Below are 16486 nucleotides of genomic sequence, written 5' to 3'. Positions count from 1 at the left end.
TTTGGAACTGTTTGAGAACAGTAAGTCTTCCTTAAACGTTTGCTAGAATTAACTTTTGAAACCATTAAGCTCTGGACTTATGATTTTGGGGGGTTTTGATTACTGATTCAATTTCTTTGCTGGTTATAGGTCTATTCAAGTTTTCTATTTCTTTCTGTTTAAATTTTGGTAGTTTATATGTTTTTAGGAATTTTTCTGTTTCTTCCAGGTTGTCCGATTTTGGGGTATATAATTTTTCATAATATCCTCTTATAATTGTATTTCTGTGGTATTTGTTGTTATTTCTCCTCTCACTTGTAATTTTATGTATTTGGATCCTTTATTCTTTCTTACAAGTCTGGCTAGGGATTTATCAATTTCATTATTTTTTTTCAAGTAACCAGCTCCTCCTTTCAGTGATCTTTTTTATTGCTTTTTTGTTTGTTTCTAGAGCATTTACTTATGCTCCATTTAAAAAATAATTTCCTCCTTCTTATAGCTTTAGGCTTCATTTTTTTCTAGCTCCTTTAGGTGCAAGTTAGGATGTTTGATATTTTTCTTCATTTTTAACATATACCTATATTGCTATATACGTCCCTCTTTTTTTAAGATCTTATTTATTTACTCATGAGAGACACACACAGAGAGAGGTATAGACATAGGCAGAAGGAGAAGCAGGCTCCATGCAGGGAACCCGATGTGGGACTCGATCCCAGGACTCTGGGATCACACCTGAGCTGAAGGCAAATGCTCAACCGCTGAGCCACCCAGGTGTCCCTCTCTATGTCCTTCTTATGACTGCTTTTGCTGCATCCCAAATGTTTTGCTCCATTTTCATTTGTTTCTATTTTTTTTAAATTTCATCTCTCATTTCCTGTTTGGCACATTCATTGTTTAATAGCATGTTATTTAACTTCCATGTATTGTAGTATTTCCAGTTTTTCTTGTGGTTGACCTCAAGTTACATAGCTTTGTGGACCAAAATATGCATGGTGTGATCTTAATCTTTTTGTACTTATTGTGGCCTGATTTGTGATTTAGTATGTAATCTATTCTGGAGAATGTCCCATGTGCACTGGAAAAGAATGTGTATTCTGCTATTTTAGGATGGAATGTTCTAAATATATCTGTGAAGTCCATATTGTCCAGTGTGTCATTAAAAGCCATCATTTCCTTGTTGATTTTCTCTTTAGGTGATCTATTGAAGTAAGTGTGCCTTAATGCTCTCTCCTATTATTATATTATTATCAATGAGTTATTTTACATTTGTTACTAATTGATTTATATATTTGGCTACTCCCATGTTGAGTGCATAAACATTTACAACAGTTAAAATTTCTTGTTGGATAATGCCCTTTATTATGATATAGTACCCTTCTTCACTTCTTTTTACAGTCTTTGGTTTAAAGTCTATTTTTTCTGATACAAATATGGCTACTGTAGCTTTCTTTTGATGCTCATTTGCATGATAAATGTTTCTCCACCCCTTCACTGCTATTTGCAAGTGTCTTTAGGCCTAAAATGAATATTTTATAGGTAGCATATAGATGGTTCTTGTTTTTTATTTATCCATTCTAATACTCTATGTCTTTTAATTGAAACATTAAGTCTATTAACGTTCAAAGTAATTATTTTTTTAAGAGAGAGATTACGAGTTGGGGAGCAGCAGAGGGAGAGGAAGAGTGAGAATCTTTTCCTTTTTTAAATTTATTTATGATAGTCACAGAGAGATAGAGAGAGAGGCAGAGACACAGGCAGAGGGAGAAGCAGGCTCCATGCACCGGGAGCCCGACGTGGGATTCGATCCTGGGTCTCCAAGGATCGTGCCCTGGGCCAAAGGCAGGCGCTAAACCACTGCGCCACCCAGGGATCCCAAGAGTGAGAATCTTAAGCAGACTCCAAACTCAGCACAGAGCCCAACACAGGGCTCAATCCCATGACCCTGAGATCATGACCTGAGCCAAAATCAAGAGCTGGATGCTTAAATGAATGAACCACCCAGAGGCCCAATATTTAAAGTAATTATTGATAGATATGTATTTAATGACATTTTATTATTTGTTTTATAATTGTTTCTGGAGATTTTCTCTGTTCTTTTTTTGCCTTTGTCACTTTTGGTCTCTACTTTCCACTCAAAGAGACCCTTTAATATCTCCTACAGGCCTGGTTTAGTGATGACAAACTCCTTTTGTGTTTGTGTGTATGGAAAATTCTTGATCTCTCCTTTTTATTCTGAATAATAGCTTTTATGAACAGGATATTCTTGGCGGCAGATTTTTCCATTCAGCACTTTGAATATATTATGCCACTCCCATCTGGCTTGCCAAGTTTCTGTTGAGAAATCCCCAGCTAGCCTTATGCATCTTCCCTTGTAAGTTAAGGATTTCTTTGTCTTGCTGATTTTAAGATACTTTCTTATCAGTATATTTTGCAAATGTAATTTCCATATGTCTTGATATGAGTTTGCTTTTCTAAATTTTGATGGGAGTTCTCTTTGCCACTTGGATTTGCATGTCTGTTTCCTACCCCAGATTAGGGAAATTTTCAGCTATTATTTCCTCAGATATGTTTTATGTCCCCTCATCTCTCTCTTCTTCCTCTAGGACTCCTATAATACGAATGTTGTTGTGTTTGATGGAGTCACTGAGTTCCCTAAGGCTATTCTTGTGTTCTATATTTCTCTTTCTCTATTGTTCAGTTTTATTAACTTCCATATCACTATTCATTCCTCTAATTCTACCAGCCTTGTGTCCTTTGCACTAAGCCTGTTTCCAAACTCAGTTATCACATTTATCATTTCTGAATATTTATTTTTAACTCTTTTATCTCTGTCATAAGGACCTCCCTGAAGTCTCCATTCTTTTCTCAATCCCAGTGAGTATCCATCCTTATGATTGTTGCTTTAAATTCTCCATCGGGCATGTTACTTATATCTATTTCATTTAGATCTCTTGTTTCATTTGGGATGAATTTCTCCATCTTGGCATTGTGTCTTGTGTTCCTTGTGTCAGAAAATCCCATTATATGTCCTTCTTGTGAGAGTAATGTCTTTATGAAAAAAAGGTCATATAGTTTCCAGAGGCTGGTGCTTCAGGGATTGTCTTAGTTATGTTTTGCATGCATACTGCTGCTGTGTTCAGGCTGCTCTATCCTTCAGGTCAGTTGTTTGCAGAGTTTCTCATTGACTGCAGTGGGCAGTGCTTGGTCTTTGGCTAGAATATGGAGAATTTTTTTTAAATTTTTATTTATTTATGATAGGCACACAGTGAGAGAGAGAGAGAGGCAGAGACACAGGCAGAGGGAGAAGCAGGCTCCATGCACCGGAAGCCCGACGTGGGATTCGATCCCGGGTCTCCAGGATCGCGCCCTGGGCCAAAGGCAGGCGCCAAACCGCTGCGCCACCCAGGGATCCCTGGAGAATTTTAATTAAGTGTACTTTTGTCTGCTTGTGGAATAAGAACTGATATTACTTTCACTAGAACTGAAGCCCTGTAGAACTCCCTGGTCAGGATACGTGGTGTAGGCAGTAGTTTCTGCTGGTCTTTGGTGATAGGACCCACACACTGGGAATGAAGCAGTCTTGACTAAGAAAGTCTACCCAGAGCAAAGGGGTGTCATACTTGGTTTAGTCAAATTAGGCAGTCACTGAGGGTGCTCCATTGGTTCTGTCAGGTGGCTCCCACTTTATGCTGAGGGGGGAGGCAGGAAAATGATAATGGCCATCTCCCTTTGTCCTTAGAGAGACATCTGGGATGCTTCCTCTCAGGGTTGCATTCCAACAGAGGGAATAGTGTCCCCACTATGTGTCCCAGACATACTTCAGATAACTGTTTCCATGGCTTCTGGCCACAGGTTCTTTATCTCTCCAGGAATATGGTAGTGCCCTCAGGGCTATATCCCATCCATGCCTTCTTACATTTAAAACTCTACTCTTTAAGCCCTTGTGGCTGCAAGAACTCACAAAAATAAGCCCTTCTTTTCCCAGCCAATGGCTTTGGGAAAATGTTCTTCTTGTGTGTTCCCCTGTGTGCTCCTCTGTCTCTCACCCCTCTCTGTGACCAAGGCTCCCACTCCTCCTCAGCACATACTGTTTCTTCCCTAAACCGTGTCTCCATATTTCCTACTTTCTTCGATGTGTCTTCTGCTCTCCCTTTAGAATGGAGTTTGTTCTGTCAGTCTTTAAACTACTTTCTGGGGTATTTAGAATGGTTTGATAGTTACTGTGTTCATGGGACAAGATAAGCCTAGGTTCTTCCTACTGCTCTACCATCATCTCTCTTCCCCCTCTCTTATAATCATTATTTTAAATCCTCTATCAGACATATTACTTATCTATATCTCACTTAGGTATCTTGCTGTGGTTTTGTTCTGTTCTTTCATTTGGAAAATGTTCCTCTGTCTTTTCATTTTGTCTATCTCTCTGTGTCTGTTTCTCTATGTTAGGAAAGTCAGCTATATCTCCTGCTCTTGAAAGTAGTGGGTGTGATTTACACTTTTAACAAGATGGTGCTGGTCTTTTGTCAGAGAGGGTGTGTCTCTGCTTTGGATACCAGGGCCAGCCTGGTCTGCTTTGCAAAGTGCACACAGATGGAGGTCACTGTGCCAGCTAGTTTTGTGCACTGGTCCTCTTCCACAGGGGACTAACAGATGCTGTACATGTAGACTAGGGCCAGCTGGGGCCACTCAGGCAGGGCACATAGTGTCTATGCATTTTGTGCATCTGTCCTCTTCCACAGAGGCTATGCATGTGCTGCTGACCCTAGAATAGCTGAGGGATGATCTGCAAATTGAATGTGGGTGGGTCACACAACGCCTGCAAGTTTTCTGCACCAGTCTTGTTCTACGGGGATCATGTCACCACTGTCAAGACCAGGAATAGCTGGGGTCTGATTCACAAAGTACATGAATGGGGCTCACAATTTTAGCAAGTTGTGGCATCAGCAGCAGAAGGTGACTGACCACTGGCATGAGGTTGAAGGCCGACAAACTGTGCAATTGAGAGATGTGGCATGACAATGTTTTCATGGGTCTCACAGGTGAGGGGGCCCATAACACAGGCACTGAGCCAGGCCCACCTAGAGGGGGTGGGGTTCTGTGTAACTAAATTACAACATGAATGCTTATGCTAGGGTGTATATGCTGGGAGGTGGGGAAAGGAGTGGAGCCTGCCAACTCCTTCATTCCTGGAGGAGTCTCCCAATGAAAACTGTCACTCTGGGACATGCTCTGTTATTAGCAACTAACACTTCCATATATTCCAGGTATTTTTCAAATTGCTATTTCTATGCTGTATCTCACAAAGTTTTTTGTGCTCCTTTAGAGGCAGGAATTCAGTTTTCTCTGGCTCTCCGAGAGCCAAGCCTGCTGATTTTTAACATCCCAGGCTTTAATTCCTGCTGTTGTAAGAACTCATGAAATTTGGTCCCTCTGGTTGTCAGAGCCAATACTATGGGAATTTTCCTCACACAGGGAGGAATTTTTCTCCCCTCTCTGAATCCATGGCTACCTCCCAGAAATAACCCACAAGTTCATTTAGCTCCCCACTGTGTCTCCACCCTTTCTATCCTCTTTGATGTGGTCTCTTCTCTACATTTGGTTGTGGAGCTTGTTCGGCCAGTCCTCATGTTGTTCTCTGGGTTATTTATACTGATGTGGGTGTTATCTAGTTGTATTCAAGGGACAATATTAAGCTTAGGTTCCTCCTCCTCCACCATTTTTCACAGAACTCTATACGTTCTACTTCTGTCAAAAATGCTGTTGGCATTTTGATAGGGTTTGCATTAAATGTGTAGACTGCCTTGGGTAGTATGGACATTTTAATGGACAGTATTGATTCTTCCTATCCATGAACATGGAATAACTTTCCATTTACTTGTGTCATCTTCAATATCTTTCATCAATGTTTTCTAGCTTTTGGAGTACAGATATTTCATTTTTTAATTTAAATTCAATTTGTCAACATACCAGAGTATAGATCTTTCACCTAAGGAGGTTAAGTTTATCCCCAGATATTTTATTATTTTCGGAGCAATTTTATATGGGATTATTTCTTCATTTCTTTCCGCTACATTATTATTAATGTATAGAAATGCACAGATTTCTGTTTATTACTGTGTACTACCACTTTACTGAATTAAACTGTAAGTTCTAGAAGTTTTCTTTAAGTGGAATCTTTAGAGTTTTCTATATATGGTATCATGACTTCCAATAATACACTGAATAAAAATGGAGAGTGGATAACCTTGTGTTGCTCCTGATCTTAGAAGAAAAGCTCTGTTTTTCACAATTGAGTAAGGTGTTAGCTGTGGGTTTTCATATATGGCCTTTATTATGTTGAGATATGTTCCCTTTAAACTGACTTTCTTGAGGGTTATTATCATGAATGGATATTGTAGTTTGCCATGTGCCTTTTGTGCATCTATTGAAACAGTCATATGGGTCTTATCCTTTTTTGTTGTAGTTAATATGATGTACCACAATGGTTGATTTGTTAGTATTGAACAACGCTTGCATACCTGGAGTAAATGCCACTTGACTAGACATTTTTTTGTACATTTTTTATTGGAATTTGGTTTGCCAACATATAGCACTCAGTGCTCATCCCATCAAGTACCCCCCTCAGTGCCCATCACCCAGTCACCCCATCCTCCTGCCCACCTCTCCTTCCACTATCCCTTTTTCATTTCCCGGACTTAGAAGTCTCTCATGTTTTGTTACCCCCTCTGATATTTCCCACTCATTTTCTCTCCTTTCTCCTATAATCCCATTCACTATTTTTTATATTCCCCGAATGAATAAAACCATATGTTTGTCCTTCTATGATTGACTTACTTCCTCAGCATACTACCCTCCAGTTTCTTCTACATTAAAGCAAATGGTGGGTGTTCATCATTTCTAATGGCTGAGTAATATTCCATTGTATACATATACCACATCTTCTTTATCCATTCATCTTCCAGTGGACACCAAGGCTCCTTCCACAGTTTAGCTATTGTGGATATTGTTGCTATAAACATTGGGTGCAGGTGTCCTGCCATTTCACTGCATCTGTATCTTTGGGGTAAATCCCCAGTAGTGCAATTGCTGGGTGGTAGGGCAGTTCTATTTTTAACTATTTGAGGAACCTCCACACAGCTTTCCAGAGTGGCTGCACCAGTTCACAGTCCCACCAATAGTGCAAGAGTGTCACCCTTTCTCCACATCCTCTCCAAAATTTGTTGTTTCCTGTCTTGTTAATTTTCACTTGTCTTACTGGTATGAGATGGTATCTCATTGTGGTTTTTATTTGTATTTCCCTGATGGCAAGTGATGCAGAGCATCTTCTATACCCTAAAAACTACAGAACACTTCTGAAAGATATTGAGGAAGGCACAAAGAGATGGAAAAATATTCCATACTCATGGATTGGAAGAATTAATATTGTGAAAATGTCAATGCACCCGGGACAATGTACACATTTAATGCAATCCTTATCAAAATACCATGGATGTAATTCACAGAATTGGAACAAATAATCATAGGATTTGTGTAGAATCAGAAAAGACCCTGAATAGCCAGGAGAATATTAAAAAAGAAAACCAGAGCCGGGGGCATGACAATGCCAGATTTGAGGTTGTACTACAAAAATGTGGTCATCAATACAGTGTGGTACTGGCACAAAAATAGACACATAGATCAATGGAAAAGAATAGAGACTCCAGAAGTGGACCCTCAACTTTATGGTCAATTAATATTCAACAAAGCAGGAAAGACTATCCACTGGAAGAAAGACAGTCTCTTCAATAAATGGTGCTGGGAAAATTGGACATCCACATGCAGAAGTGGGAGCTGTTCATCCTGTGAGGCCCCTGCTTCCTGGTGGCCCTGCTCAGTCCCAGGTACAAGGTGACACCAGGAGGAACAACAACAGTGGCAGCGGCCAGTTCTAGAGCTCTGGAGTCAGCTCCCACAGTAACTACTGCATTTTCCCAGTCCGCAAGGGGCCTGGATGCTCCAGGAGCGGGCGGGGGGTGCCGATCTGCACAGCTCGGGGCCACCCGTCAGCAGGAGCGTCCTTGCTGCCCTGTGTCCTGCCGGCCTCCCCCTGTCCCGGGGAGGATCCTGGGCTGTGTCCCCAGGCGCCCTGTGCTCTGGGACCTGCACCACTGGAATCGCACACCCGAGGTGCCCAGCCCCCTCTGGGCAGAGCCACCACCTGAGCTGCCACCTGAGCTGCTCCTGGGGCCTCGCTGGGCGTGCGCCCCAGCCCTTTAGGGAGCTCGGCCCACGGTGAGTGGTGTGCTCTCCTCTTGGGTGCACTTCCTCTGTAGTGACCCCGGGAACCTGGGGGCTCCACTTCCCCTCCTGGGATCCTGCCAGAGCTCCCTGTGAGCGCCTTTCTGTCCAGGAAGACTGGCAAAGTTTCTGCTTCTCTGGAACTGGGCTTTCCTGTCCTGGGGGCTCTTGCCATCAGGCCTTAGCCCAGCTCCTTGGCGGGGCCCCCTCCCCCTTGGATGCCTTTTTATTTCTTTATTTTTTTTCTGTCTTCCTACATTGATAGAAGCGCAAACTCTTCTCTCTGTAGCATTCCAGCTGTTCTCTCTTTAAATCTCAGGCCGAATCCGTATGATGGCCGATGATTTGAAAGTTATCAAGTAAGTTGGTGGGGACAGGTGACTTGGGGATCATACTCTTCTGTCATCTTCACTTGCAAAGTTTCTGCTCAGAAATACTTACAGTCTTATGGTGGTTCCTTCATATGTAGCAAATTTATTTTTCCCTTGATACTTTTGAACTCTTTCTCTCTGCCCTTGATCTCTGACAATTTGATTATAATGTATCTCAGTGTGGTCATTTGGGACTGATCATATTTTTGAGCTTCATTAACATGAATGTGAATTTCCCTCCCCAGTTTTAGAAACTTTTCAATAATTATTTCTTTAAAAAAGTTTTATCTCCCCTTTTTTCTCTATTTTCTCCTCCTGGAACCCCCATAAAGCATATATTAGCATGAAAGAAACAATACATCCTGGTATTCTATAAATCCTGTAGTTTTATTTTCCCCTTTATTTTTTTTCCTTTTCTCCTCTGACTAGAAAATTTCAAATGACCTATCTTCAAGTTCAGTTTCTTTCTTCTGATTGATTGTGCCTGATATTGATGTTTATACTGTATTTCCTGTTTCTTTCATTGTATTTTTCAACTGCAGAATTTCTGCCAGATTCCCTTATTGATTTCTATCTCTTTGTTAAAATTCTCATTTTGTTTATGTATTGTTTTCCTGATTTCTTTATTACTTACTTGTGTTCTCTTATAATTCACTCAGCTTCCTTAAAGAAATTATTATACAACTACTATTTGAATTATTTGTCAGGCAATTAACCACACATATCCACTTCTTTAGGGCTATTTTAGTAAACAAAACAAAACAAAACAAAACGCTATTTTGTTCCTTTTCAGTGGTGTTTTATTGATTTTTCATATTCCATATGACTTTGCATTGCTGTCTGCACATTTGAAGCAGTAGGCACCTCTTTCAGACTCTATGGACTCACTTCAATAGGGAAAGACCTTCACAGGCAGGTGGGTGCAAAGACATTGACTAAATGGATTGTGGCAGCTCTGGCTCCAGGAAAGCACAATGGCAGCTCCAGATCTAGGAATGGGGAGGGCAGAGCAGTGTTGTCTTTGTGCAATTCCATCAGCTGAGATCACCATTGGCAAAGACTGTGAAGTTCTTTGACAGACAAATCTGTGGTTGTCTGTGGTGGCAGTGAGAGCAGCTGCAGTCTTCAGTGGCAAAGATTGCTGAGGGCTACCGGCTCTCTAATACCTCATGGGGGAAAGTTACGGCTGAGGGGATCCCTCCTTGTAACAGAATCTAGTATGTATGCATGTACAGACATGGTAGCAGTGTTCATTTATAGACTTTGAAAACCTCAGGGACTTCTTCATTTAAATACATATTATTCTTATTATCATCATTATAATTATTTTTTATATCTGCTTACCTTCATTACATCAAGATGCAGATAGATTACAATCTCTGCAAGGTCATGCACTATGACTACTCTAATTTCATTTCTATAGCATCAAGTATAATATTATACACAAATGAAAACCTAATACTTTATTTTATCACAATTATGGGTATACGGAGTTAGGACAGATCATATTTAGCCAGGAAAATTAACTACTTCTAAGTTAGAAATTAGGTCACCGGTACATCTCTCCAATGTCTTTATTGACTTATTATAAAGGAATAACCTACAAATTTTGTACAGTTTTTTTCATAAACTAGTATGCCTAAGAAAAACATGACAAAAATTACTGCTTGAACTCCCATTAATTTTTATTAGCACAGCAATTATTTTTTAACAATTATTTCTATATACAAGTGGTTTCCTGTCAAATAATGGTCATTCTAAGACACCAGAAGATTTGAAAGCCAATATGAAATAAAAGGTGTTAGGACTAGGAAACTGATCATGAGTTTATCAGTGCAACCTCATATAAAAACAACTTTTATTTGAAGGGTTTGATAGAATAAAATCTCTGCTTCAAAACAATATTAAAGAGGAGGAAGAATGTGACTGAAACAGCCTTTGGACTTAACCAGACATGGGATTGAAATATACCTCTGACACTTACTAGCTTTGGGGCTATGAGCAAAGCCGAACCACACTGCACCTCTGTTTCCTGATCTGCAAAATGGAAGTATTGAAAATACTCTTATCAAATTTGGTGAGAATTAAATGGATTAACACAGGAGATAGATGAGTAAATGCTGCACAACACTGAAATTAAAGTTTAAAATACTGTATTATATACTTGAAAGATGCCAGGAGACTAGATCTTATAGGTTCTTACTACAAAAAAAAAAGTAATAATGAGATGTGATGGCAGTGTTAGTTAACACTATGGTGGTATCATATTGTAATAGATAAGTGTAACAAATCAATACATTGTACATTTTATACTTACACAATGTTATATATCAATCATATCAAAATAAAAAATGCTTGTAACTAAATAAAAACGTTGGACATACTTAGTACATAATAATTGGTAACTTCATATTGTTGTTATTCTTTGTTTAGTATTACTTTAGTATTTTCTATGTGTTGCTTACAGCTACCACAAATTCAATTAAAGAATGCATTTGTTCATTGATTCCCTGCTGTGAGCACTAGTTGAAGCCCAACTCTCACTCTGGAATTCACCATAAACATTTCAATTTTAGATGAGGAGAAATACATTGTATTAAAGTCGGAGCGGCTTATTATACTGATTGGCATCAGTTATTTCCCTCTTTAATTATTCCCTTTTTTTCCTCTAAAATAAGGTCCCATCATATTTGAACTCCTAGGAGCCTAAAAGAAGAAAGATAAGGCTGCTACGAATCTGCCTATCACAATATATTAAGTTTAGCTGAAAAATTAGATCAGAAACCTATGGCTCCTTAAGACCATGTTTGGTTACCCTTTCTTATTTTGCAATAAAATTAAACCATATTTATTTATTTAATCATTTGCACATCCATTAATGTATGTTGATAGCTGTGATCCAAGTTACTGCCAAAAGACATCTTACAGGTGGTCTTATGATCAAAACCAAACTAAAATTATCACAGGGTAAAGGAGGAAATACAACTATCAAGAAGGGAAGGGATATTTCACTTCACAGACATCTTCCTCTTCTCTTATTTTCTTCTGTCTTTTCTTCTTTGCTTTCTCCTTGTTCTACTTCTTTTCATTAGCCCCTGCCAATGCCCTGAGTATGCCAGCACCTTTAATTAGCTAAGGAGGTATTGGTCCTAAAATGACTGCAGATGGGCCAAGGTGGAATTTCAGAACTGCCTCTCAGTGGTAAATTTTTGAAAGTTGAAGAAAGAATTCTGGAGTGAAACTGAAGGGGACAATTTTTCACAGGCAGAAGGTAAAATAGCTAACACTATAAAATTAGTAATTAATTCCACTACAAAAAAAGTAATGAAGATAACTGAATGTTTCCTGAAATTTAATTCTGACTTGTAATGTTTTTTCTAGTTTCAATGTACTACTTAGAGGATGAGTTAAGCATCCTTCTGCAATAACTGCTTATGATCAAAGTATACAAATTATTCTCTATTCTAGCCCTCATCCCTCTTCTCTCCAATCTCAGAATACATTAGTAAGAGTCACCTGCCTTGTAGTCCTGAAGACACTTACCAATATTAGAATTAAGATCATCAGGCTCTGATTCATTTCCATTTTGGTTTCCATTTCCCTGAAGAGTGTTCATTACCATAAGCTTCATCTTCTGCAGTTTCATTGCTTCAGCCATTGCTGCAGCTGTTATACCTAAAACCAGAACCATACCTTTTAAAATGGGGACCATTTCTAATGTAATTGAAAGTTGGATACATTTCTTTAACAGACCTATGCTACATGGCACAAGCTAAAATAAAACTCATGTCTAATTTATACATAATATTCTTTGACAAAGTAATTTTCAACTCTTGTTTTGACCTCATCTTACAACAGACTGTTTAAACCTCTAAAAATCATTAAATGTACGTTAAATTCTATCTAAAATAACATTGTCAGAGGAAGGACTGTGAAATACTTAAAGGAATTACTTTCTAATAAATGTGTTGTTGGGACTTCTGCTAAAGTATGAGCTGTCTTCACTGTGAGAATCACCTTAGCAGGGAGGGGAAGAGAGGAGGGAGAAAATGATTTCACATCGTCTTTCTACCTTTTACTCTTCTCATGCTTATACACTGAGGGACCAAACAAATGAAAACATGGCATGCAACCTCTGAAAGCAGGCCAGCCCCCATAGTATAATTACATTCTTTTGTATTAATATAAGTAATGCACCCCAATTTTTATAACAGCAATGCCCACAATAGACAAAATACCAAAGGATATGTCCATCAAGAGATGAATGGATAAAGAAGATGAGATGAATATATATATGTATATATATATACACATATATATAGTGAAGAATATGTGTATTCTATATATATATTCTCTCTATATATGATATCATGATATACATATCATTATATAGGGATGTTTTATGCAACTGGTGAATTGCTCAATTCTACCCCTGAAACGAACAATATACTATATGTTAATTGAATTGAATTTAAATAATTTTAAAATATATATAAGGCAATTACTTTTAAAACTATATATAATGGTACAAAGAGGTAGAAATAAAAAAGATTAAAAGAGAAAATGTGAGTGCTTAAGCTTGAAATTATTTCTCCTAGGAAGTATATCTCAGGCAGTACCATAAAGATATAAGGAGATGGGTACTAAAAATAGAACAAGCCATGTTCCAACAATGCCATCCAAAATGTCTAATGAAGTCAACTTAATTATTATATACTATCTAAATTTATAGCCATCTATTGGTGCACTGGTGCCATGGGCAAAAAGGGGGGGAAAACTGGCAGACTTAAAATACAGTGTTTTAGAATTCAGGGAAATCTATTCTCCCAGGCAAATACAAATCAAGGAAAAGAAGGTGTAAGAGAAAATACAACCTAGAACATGTAACTGTATGTTTGGAAGAATCTGTTTTGCCACTCTGCACTCTTTACAATGCATGGAAAACTCCAAATGAAGTAAAATTTTCACCACATTAGCTTATCTATGAATCATGGCAAAAAAAGAATCTGAAAGAAATTGCTTTAGTCTCAGAATTGATGACATACATTTGTACTTTTTATAGTATAGATGATCCTAGAAGTTTTCTTGTTATATTTAGCTTTACAAATTTTCAGTCCCCCAATAACCTGGTTAACATCAAACAATAACTGGACAGAAAATATGATGGTAGTGATTTAAACCAAAGGACCCAGATTAGGACTCCCAGGGCTGAGTGCCTCTTGACAAAAAATGTATCAGGGAAGTTTCAAGAATTTATATAGCTACTCTGACCAGCAATCCATAACTGGATCTTAACTATGATAATTACTGAATTAGTAGTTGTTTAATTATTTGAGGTATAGTAGTGGATTTTTGTAACTATATGTATTTGTACCCTGTAAAAACAAAGTCAACAAAATATTTTATAGACAGAATTTCAGATAAGATGTGTCTCATATAATGGCACTAAGACAATTAGTGAGCAAGTGTTCCCTTATATTTTTAATTCGTAGAAAACATAGAAAGTTCCTATATCTATGCATTTTTTCAACCAAATGCTATCTGTGTTATATCACTGAAGAAAAAAATCAGTGAGCAAATTCAGAAAGTAACATTAGGTAGTAAAGAATCAAAATATGATAGCCCTACATATATACTTAAGAGCTACCTAGTTCAATGTCTTCCTTTTGAAAAATGAGGGAATAGTTTCACAGAAAGCTGTCATAGTTCAGGTATTTAGAGGAAGATATGAAACAATATCCAAGTTTTGTGATGGGACCTGGATGTATTTGTTAAAGTACTGAAGTAGTTCAAATAAGAGTTAATGAGGAGAGAGGATTGTGGAAAGACAGCAGAATAAGAGGACATGAGCTCACCCCACCCCACGTTTACAAATAGATATCATCCATATCCATGTCAATAAATCAGAGAGCAATCCAGACTGGGAGGAAAACAAACCTCCACCACTAAATATAGAAAAGATGCTGCTTCTGAAATGTTAAGAAGATCAGAAAGATGGAGGGAGGATGATCAGAGTTCTAAGGAGGGATGCTACCCACTAAAGGAATGGAGTTGCATGCACAGAAAGAGCAGAGAAATGGGCCCTTGTACCAGAGAGTTTATATAGGGAAGACTAATCTCCATAACATTTAACAATAAAAACAAGAGGGGCTGAATTCCATGAGATTATAAAATCAGTGGGACTTGCAGCCTAGAGTTTTAAAAAGTCAGTGCCTCAGCACTAGATAATCTAGAAGGGTGAGTGATAGCTGGGCTGCCACCCATTAAGGGACAGTAGCCTTTGTGGAAAGGCAACGTGAAAATGGCAGTTTACAAAATGATGGGGAAAACAGGAGACAGATCTGTCCATCTTGATTTCATCTCATGTTGGGGGACTTTTTTGAAAATGAAAGAGCTAGCAGGTGACTTTCCACTCCACCACTCACAGGATAAACACAGAACCTGTGGGAGGAAGGGTTAAAGAGACACATTTGGCCTCAGCCTAAGGCTCAGGAAAAATTTTGTTAAGGCTTCACATTTGGTCTATGCAGCCAAAGTGCAACATCCAACCACAAACCCCGCAGCCACCATTGTGTGCCTAGCACAGCTGTGCCAAGCCAATGCCCTGCCCAGCCTTGCATTCCCAGCAGCCTCAGGACACAGCCTTTAGCCATCAGAGCACTTAGGGGATCTGACATAGGACTTTCCCAACAAATTTTTTTAACACTGCTGCCCTGCTCTTAAGTTCTCCAGTGGGCACGTTCACTAAGGCCTGGCATTCCTAGGTCCCATTGACACCACAGACAGTAGGCATAGCCCACAATAGGCAAAGAGTCAGTGCAGATGATTATGCTAAAATGAAAAGTGACTTAGACACAACAGGGCATAAGCAACATCCATATGATACTCTTCAAAGTGTCAGGTTCTGGAGAACACAGGACATTGTATTGCAAGAGAATCCAGGACCTCTTCCTCATGAAGTCACTACCTTAAATATCAGAAGACATAGCTGACTTTCATGACACACAGAAATAGATACAGAGAGACAGATAAAATGAGGAGACAAAGAAATTTATACCAAATAAAAGAACATGACAAGGCCATGGCCAGAGATCTAGGAAAAACAGATATAACATGCCTGATGGGGAATTTAAAGCAATGATCATAATACTACTCACTAGACTTGACAAAAAGAGTGGAAGACATGAGCAAGAACATTAGCACAGATATAAGGAATAACATAGTAGAGATAAAGGATTCCATAAACAAAAAGACAAGCACACTTGATGAATGAATAACAGGAATGAATAGCAGAAAGGAAGAAACAGAAGAACGAATTAGTGACCTAGAAGTCAGAGAAATGGAAGGTAATCAAGCTTAACAAGAGAGAGAGAAAAAAAAAAACAAGAGAGAGAAAAAAAGAATTACACAAAATAAGAATAGAAATATAGAATTCCGTGATTCCATCAAATGTAATAACATTAGCTTTATGGGAGTACCAGAAGAAGAGAGAGAAAAAAGGGACAGAAAATTTATTCAGATAAATAATAGTTGAAGATTTCTTTAATCTGGAGAAGGAAACACACATCCAGATTGATAGAGCACAGAGAATTCCCACCCAAATCAACAAAATCAGGCCAGCATCAAGATATATTGTAGTTAAGTCTGCAAAATAGAGTGATAAAGGAAAAATATCTTACTTTAAAACGTCATGACAAAATAGTAGTCCTTAACTTACAAGGGAAAACCCATAAGGGTAGCTGGTGATTTCTCAACAGACACTTGGCAAGCCAGAAGCGAGGGGCATGACATATTCAAAGTGCTCAATGGGAAAAATTTGGAGCCAAGAATGCTCTATCCAAAAATGCTATAGAATAGGAGAG

At 38.5% G+C, this 16486-nt stretch overlaps 1 protein-coding gene across 1 annotated transcript in view; it reads right to left on the bottom strand.

Moving 5' to 3' along the window:
- Positions 1–9416: 9416 nt before the first annotated feature.
- The window catches only part of LOC119868306 (dachshund homolog 1-like), a 220868-nt gene continuing 213798 nt past the window's right edge, over positions 9417–16486 (bottom strand). The window contains exons 3-4 of the mRNA XM_038588810.1: positions 12168–12299; positions 9417–10661 (exon numbers count right to left, since the gene is read on the bottom strand). Coding sequence (XP_038444738.1) covers positions 10483–10661; positions 12168–12299 — 311 coding nt within the window. The 3' untranslated portion in view covers positions 9417–10482. The remainder of the gene's footprint in view (positions 10662–12167; positions 12300–16486) is intronic.

The sequence above is a fragment of the Canis lupus genome, chromosome X (assembly GCF_011100685.1).
Source record: "Canis lupus familiaris isolate Mischka breed German Shepherd chromosome X, alternate assembly UU_Cfam_GSD_1.0, whole genome shotgun sequence".
NCBI classification, from domain to species: Eukaryota; Metazoa; Chordata; class Mammalia; order Carnivora; family Canidae; genus Canis; species Canis lupus.
Note: the sequence above shows the minus strand (reverse complement) of the source record. Positions and strands in the feature narration are given on the sequence as shown.